Source organism: Clarias gariepinus, chromosome 11, assembly GCF_024256425.1.
Source record: "Clarias gariepinus isolate MV-2021 ecotype Netherlands chromosome 11, CGAR_prim_01v2, whole genome shotgun sequence".
NCBI classification, from domain to species: domain Eukaryota; kingdom Metazoa; phylum Chordata; class Actinopteri; order Siluriformes; family Clariidae; genus Clarias; species Clarias gariepinus.
The window spans coordinates 16,231,469-16,238,786 of record NC_071110.1 but is presented as its reverse complement, the minus strand read 5'-3'; the positions used below and the strand labels follow the sequence as shown (position 1 = coordinate 16,238,786).

Here is a 7,318-nt window from a genome sequence, read left to right as displayed (position 1 = left end):
TCTCTCTCCACTTGCTTGCACCTCTTCCCATTCTTCTAACTTATCTTCCTTCCCATACAACCTTTTCACTCTCTGTAGATCTGCCCTTACTTCCTTGTAACAATCTAATGGTGTGCTTTCTTCTCTATCTGTTTTCCTATCCTGCTTCTTTCTTGACTTTACACACGACTCTCTGTAGTCTCCATCTAAATCTACATGACCTTCCATTTGCATCTCACCAGAAACTTCCACCATGCCTTTAAGCATAGGGAATTGACCTTCAGTCTGCACATAGGGGGGAGGGGTGACTAAAATTTCCCCTCCATTACTCTGGGCCTCACTTCCTGACTTTCTGGACTTTTTCCTAGCTTGCTTTTTCTGTTTTACTACTTCCTCCCCCTCCTTCTTAAACAACGCTAGGACCTCTCTCTCCTGCTGTCTTTTCGACTCTCTCTGTACACGCTTTTTCTCTCTTGATGCCGTTTTATAATTTCTGATCAAAACTTCCATCTTCGAACACAGTGTCACATCAAATGACCCTCCCTTTGGCCATTTAGTAATCAGATCTTTAGTCCGCTTTTGCCATTTATTAGAGACCTTAGTTATGAGATCTGCACACAAAGGATGTTTCAGCACTAATATCTCCTCTGGAGAGGCTGCCATTATGCTTTATAGCCTACTTCACCACAACTTAGTTGTACGTTAACTTGTGCCTACACTGTAAAAAATTAATACTGAAAAAAGTTGTTGAAAAAAAGAAATATATGTTGGGCTAATGTAATGCTGGTGTCAAAAAAGAAAAACATGCTTTCTCAATGATTGTATGAATTTCATTACTTAACTATAAAAGTTTCATCAAGGCAACACGTATAACTGTGTTCATGAAACATTTAACTGCGCACAAATTATTTTATGTTGGACGAACAAGAGGGACCTCTACGCATGCGCAAAAGCGTTCTTCCAGAATTTTCGAACTACCCGCTATTTCTTCCGAAACGGTGAGTACTTCATGGAAACTAACTGTCCTCGGCCTGCAAAGTAATCAGCAATTTTAGCTTTATAACATATATATTATTGATCAGCAAGCTTTAGAACATTATATTTTCGAGTGTTTATTTATCTAATTATATAATTTGGACTGTTTATTAGTTATTTGGCAATGCACGCGTTTCAGCTTCTAACGCATTTTTTTTCCGATGTTATGTAGATTAACATTAATGTTAATCTATGGAACGGCTAACGTTTAATTAATTTACATGAATTTTAATCATTTAAATGATTTGACTGATAATTTCAAAAGCTATTAGAAAAACACGGCACGTTAGTGCGCCACTGAGGGAGCTTAATGTTCTCACTCCTTCATCGTTCATTAACCTTATATTGTATGAAAACGGTTATAATGCCTAAACGAAATTTTTTGTCTAGCATTTTTAAATTATTGGCACAATTCACTATGGTTGTTTTATGGTTGTGAACTACAAACGGTTACTTAATCAGTTATTAATATATGTTTTTTTTTGTATTTCAGATTTTTTTTCAGGTATAAAAGTAAATGCAGTGCCGCTACTGTAAATTTTCTGCACAGCAGCAAGACGTGCTGCTCAAGCATTACAGGCTTCATCACTGGAAAGCCGGTAAAGGTGCTTATCCCTGCATTCATCCAGCGTGTGCTTGTGTTTTCAAAACAACAGGGGCCCTAAAAACCCATTTATGGAGAGCACATCCTAAAACAGATACATGCACTGAACTTGGCACTTTTCGGTGTGAGTTATGTGAATTCTCAGACATTTGCTCGCTGCCACTATTTCTACAACATTTGGGAAGACATTTAAAAAACCATGAGCTGGTTCATTGTCCTTTTGCAAACTGTGATTTTACCAGCAACAGCAATATTACTTTCAGAGCTCACAAGTCCAAGAAACACAGAAAACAAACACTGAAAGACCTCCGTACATCTGTTTGTATCATAAGTAGTACAGACAATGAATTTGACACAGCTTCAGTTTCACAAAGTGTATCAAATCAAGGTGAAGAAATACAGGGAGAAGATCATATGTCAGACTTTGATCTTGAGGACTATGAGTCAGTAATTGAACACAAAATTGCTGCCTTGTTGTTGTTTATGCAGTCACAGTTGCATGTGTCCCAAAGTGCCTCTCAACAAATTATTGACAATATAAATGACATTCTGTCAGTCACAAACTCAAACATGCTGTTTGCAATTAAGGAAAGTCTGCTAAAACACAACTGTAATGTCAATGAGTCTATTGTTGCTGACATTGCAGACATATTACGAAAAACAAACCCATTTCTGAGTGCTACCAGTGGCAAAGGTCCACTTTCAACCAATTATAAGCAAAATATTTACTTTAAAAACAATTTTGGCGTAATTGAACCAGTTGAATATGTGTTTAATAGGGTGCAAAATCACACATTTGTTTATGTTCCTCTTTTGAGGGCTTTAAAGTTGTTGCTGGATCGACCTGACGTACTTGAGAAGACGTTTCCTATCAAGGAGAGGACACCAGGATATTACACCTCACCATTTGATGGTCAGTATTTCAAAAACAACAAGCTTGTTGGTGGCCAAAATTTCAGACTTTCACTTGGGTTTTATATTGATGATTTTGAAATAGCTAATCCTCTAGGAACCTCTAGAAAAAAGCATAAAATTACTGCAGTCTACTGGGTCATTTTGAATTGGGATTCACAGTACCGATCAAATCTCCACTCTATCCAGTTGGCACTGCTTGGGAAAACTTCAGAAGTGAGAGCGTATGGCTATGAATCATTTTTTGAACCACTTTTATGTGACTTAAAGAACTTGGAGGACAATGGTGTATATGTTGAACAGATAAATGAGAATATCAGGGGAACAGTGCTTACTGTGTCTGCAGACAATCTTGGAGCTCATGGGCTTGGAGGATTTCAGGAAAGTTTTCGTGTGGAAAAATTCTGCAGATTTTGCTTAGCATCTTTGGAAGACATTCAGACAGTAGAGGTAAGACAAGGAGTCTTTCCGCTTAGAAGTCCAGAGCAGCATGACCATTGCATTGCTGAGTTGAAGAGCAGTGAGTTTCTAACAAATGTGAATGGTGTTAAAGACGAGTGTGTTCTTCAGAAACACCTATCCTTCTTTCATGTTATTACTGGTTTTCCTCCAGATGCTGTACATGATCTGTTTGAAGGGGTAATACCTAGGGAGTTGGCTCTTTGTTTACAGAAATTGATTGATGCCAAGTACTTTACCTTTGAGCAGCTCAACACCATTATCTGCTCATTTCCATACTCCTTTTCAGATAAGGTAAACAGACCCCAAAGAATTCCACAAAACTTTTACAAAAAAAAAACAGTGGGAGGCAATGCACACGAAAATTGGGCCCTACTGAGGCTGCTCCCTTTCATGGTAGGCAGTATGGTGCCTGAGGATGAAAAAGTATGGGAACTGTTAATGGACTTGAAAGACATTGTGGAATTAGTTGTTAGTTCAAAACTATCAGAGGAATCTATCTGTTATCTGGAGAGTAAGATTTCTGATCATCGGCAGTTGTTCACCAATGTATTTCCCAATGAGAGGTTTCTACCTAAGCATCACTACCTTGAGCACTATCCAAACTTGATCCGGTGTTTTGGTCCTCTGGTTAATCTGTGGACAATGCGTTATGAGGCAAAACACAGCTTCTTCAAGAAGGTGGTGCATGACACCCACAATTTCAAAAATCCTCTTAAAACATTGGCAAGTAGACATCAGCTCATGGTTGCTTATGCACTGGACTCACAAAATTTATTCAAAGCACCATTGCACATAGAAAAATTGAAAGTGGTCAAAATGTCAGCTGTTGAATCAAAACTGAGGATAGCCATTGAGAACAAATATTCAAATCTGAGTTCCTTGTCCCTGGCTTCAAATGCAACATTGCATGGAACATTGTATAGAAAAGGAATGATTCTGCCTGTTGGAGTCCTTGATGGGTTTCCAGAGTTTGGTCGTGTTCATAGTATTTTGGTTGTTGGTACTGAGGTTTCATTCATAGTGGAGAAAGTCTCTTCATGGTACTTTGAACATTTTCGAGGATATGAAATTGTTGGAAGTGCTTACTGTGATGTAGCCATTGTCAAACCACAAGATCTAATTGATTTCTATCCTCTGTCATCATACAATGTAGGTAGAAAGATCATGGTGTCCGCAAAGAGATTTTTACTTTAATTAAATGTAATTATTTCTCATTTCTCATTCCCAGGAAACAATGTTGCTTCGAGTTATTCTCTCACCTGACAACATCAGGAAGCTAACTATACCCACACCATCGTCTACTGATGAGCTCGCTGCCGTTCTTTGTGAAAAATTGCAGATTCAGAGAGGTTTCGTGATCCAATATGAGGATCCTGATTTCAACAATGAACTTTGTACTTTACATGACATCACAGAACTTCCAAAAGACAAGGCTACTTTGAAGCTCCACTGGGAACTAGTTTTAAGTTCAATGGCAGAGGATGGTCACCTATCTGATTTCACTCTGGATACAGCAAGCATGACATCCACTCAGTCATCATCTTCATCATCCCATTCAGATTTTCCTCCTCCAGCCCGATCTAGATCAGATCAATGGCCAAGCAAGTTTCCAGTGCCTTTATTTTCATATGATGTAGAGTTAAGGCTGAAGAGAGCCAATGAGGATCTTCAAGAAAATGGAACAACGCTGATTGTTCCAAGAGACATTAAAATAAATATATTAGAAAAATTGGCTGAAACAGTGTACTCCTACAAAGCCTACCCCAGTGACTCTGAAATAGAGAAGGTTGCATCTGCTTTAGTAGAAAAACACCCTTGTCTCAAAGATCCAGGGTCTGAAATGGGATGGGGGGCATGGAAAATTAGCTTAAAGTTTAAAATGGCAAATTATCGACAAAAACTCCGCAATGCTGGATGCACCGAGATGGTTGTAAATACTCATTTAAGACAAGGTTCATCTAGAGGATCTCTGAAGAGGCCCAGAAGATCTGAACTTAACTTTCTCCCTGATCATCCTGTTGGTTTAAATGAAGAAGAATTGGAGAAAGCAAGGGCATTGATGGAGGAAGAAGTCAAAAAGAAAAATTTGAGCTTGACCCTTTTGAATACAAAGATGGAGATGACATTCTTCTTGAGGAGAAAGGAAATTGTGCAGGACCAGCCACTAGTGTCAGCAATCAAGCAAAGATGGCCAGGCCTGTTTTTTGAGGAGGAGGTAAATAATTTTCCATTGGAATTAAATGTCTTGCAATTGTTCGCTCTGCTTTTGTTTGTGTAGTTATTGTGGATCTCTCATGATTACCCACAGGTTTATGCTGAATTCTTCCGTATCAACCGTATTGACCTGAAGTCCACATTCCTCACGTCACTGGACAATCACACCAGGGGTTTGCTGAAAATGTACAGAGCCAAAGTAAGACAAGGAAGGGGTAATGACTTGGAGAAACTTCTGGAAAACCTGGATGAACAGGTCTATCATTTCTCTCTGTATATAATTCTGTTGTCATCTATCTTGATGGTTATTAATACCTGTTAAAGGAAAGGGTCTGTGCAATAGCTTACTGCTCCACCGTATAATAAAAAACGGAATGTGTCACAAAGGTTTCATGTACACCCGATGTAGATGAGCTACAATACATATAACAAATCCCCCCAAAAAAACACAAACAGGTTTTACAAATGACAGAAAAATTTGTATACAAGAATCTCACAAAGGGTATGTAGAGATGATTGCCTATTTCTATGTTTTTTATATTCATCACAGGCATTGTAGTTTACATGGGGAGTACATGGAAACCTTGTGAGACTTTGACGCTATTCTGTTGTTCACATGAGATGGTACAGGTGACAAATGTCACAGGTCAAGGTAATCAGCTCACCTGACCAAGACCTTGTGATTGAAACATTGTTTTTGCAATTCATATATTTAGAATATTGAGCTGTTGTACAGACTTTTTCCCCTTTATTATGTAACTCTGACCATTTCCTATATAAATGTACATAAACTCTCTGTGAATTAGATCACTTATTGACCTGTCCTTTTGGCAGATCACAGATTTGTCTGCACGTAGAAGGTCTGCTGTTCTTCGTGGTCTTCCGCTGTACCTAAGAGAGCCAGCCTTGATTTCAAAGACAATTTTGGTAATTGATTTTAATAACTAAAGCCACTACTATTTGAGATCCTATTTGTGCTTTCATTCTGTCACCAAGTGTAACATTCATCTTGTTTCACAGGATACCGAGGCACTGGGACCACAAACAAAGGGCATGAAAATGGGAATAATAGAAGTGAAGGACAGCACTACCAACTCAGGATCGGATCCCAAGGTGGTCAGTGTGGCTGTAGTTCTAGAAGAGGAAGTAGTCATGGACAATCTGGGAGACTTCACAAATGCCTTTATGATCCTCTTTGGTCTGCTTTATGCCCTAAATATGGAGTACCCCGATGACTTAAAGTACACATTTGAGGCAGTACAGAAGATTTTTTTAAACCTGGGAAAGGAGTGCACGGCAAGGGTACAGTCTTTCAAGAACAAGTTGTTACAGGTGTAATGATTATTACAAGTTTATTTAATTGAGATATTATTTTCATTGTGCACTTTTCTGGTCTGAAACAAGAGTCTAATAAAAATGAATCATTCTTGGATGCAAACAATCTTGGAGCTTTGCAAAATTATTTTACAACATTTTTCTTTTTATTTTAAATTATTTCTGTTAAAGCAAATATTTTATTTTCGAATAAGCCACTGGACTTTTTGACTGAGAAATATCAGTATATTTTGTTTTATAAAGCAGAAGTCTATTTTTCCAGTATACTGTTTTGACCGATTGTGATATTAGTAAGCTTTGTAACATGAATGTTAAGAGCACTGTTTCATTCATGCATTTTGAAATGTTATTTTGTTATAACAATGCAGCAATTGTATATTTGTTGAAAGAGAGTAGCTGGATTGCACTTTATCAATGTTGATAGTCTTTAACAGGTGTTTAAAGTATACATTAAAAAAATGTATTCAAATTTAGAGGAATGTGTTATGTTATTTGAAATGTGGCTACAGTGAAAAACGTACTCAAGTACACTTTGAGATGTTAATTTTATAATTATGCAAGCATAATTTCCAATTTAAAATTTACCTTTCAGTCAACTTGGAACATTTAATTGACACAACATTATATTTCAATTTGAGACTGCTTGTTGGCCTAACTAGGCATGTTTATTCAGCATGAAACATTTAGTTGACAGAATGTTTTATTTTAATTTGTGTGTACATATAGAGGTTATCAGCACAACAAAAACAAAATAGTTTACACAACTTAAATTGAACC

The 7,318-nt window shown here is 37.5% G+C and overlaps 1 protein-coding gene and 1 long non-coding RNA gene across 2 annotated transcripts; both read left to right on the top strand.

Moving 5' to 3' along the window:
* Window positions 1-1,506: 1,506 nt before the first annotated feature.
* LOC128533579 (uncharacterized) lies at window positions 1,507-5,074 on the top strand. Its single transcript, XR_008361363.1, has 3 exons — window positions 1,507-1,619; window positions 2,437-2,531; window positions 4,221-5,074. It is a non-coding gene; the product is annotated as an uncharacterized LOC128533579 (long non-coding RNA).
* Window positions 5,075-5,105: 31 nt separating this feature from the next.
* LOC128532790 (uncharacterized) lies at window positions 5,106-7,012 on the top strand. Its single transcript, XM_053506901.1, has 4 exons — window positions 5,106-5,207; window positions 5,301-5,462; window positions 6,041-6,133; window positions 6,227-7,012. Exons 1-4 carry the CDS (start codon window positions 5,106-5,108, stop codon window positions 6,542-6,544), a joined length of 675 nt encoding a protein of 224 aa, XP_053362876.1. The 3' UTR covers window positions 6,545-7,012.
* The last annotated feature ends 306 nt before the right edge of the window (window positions 7,013-7,318 follow it).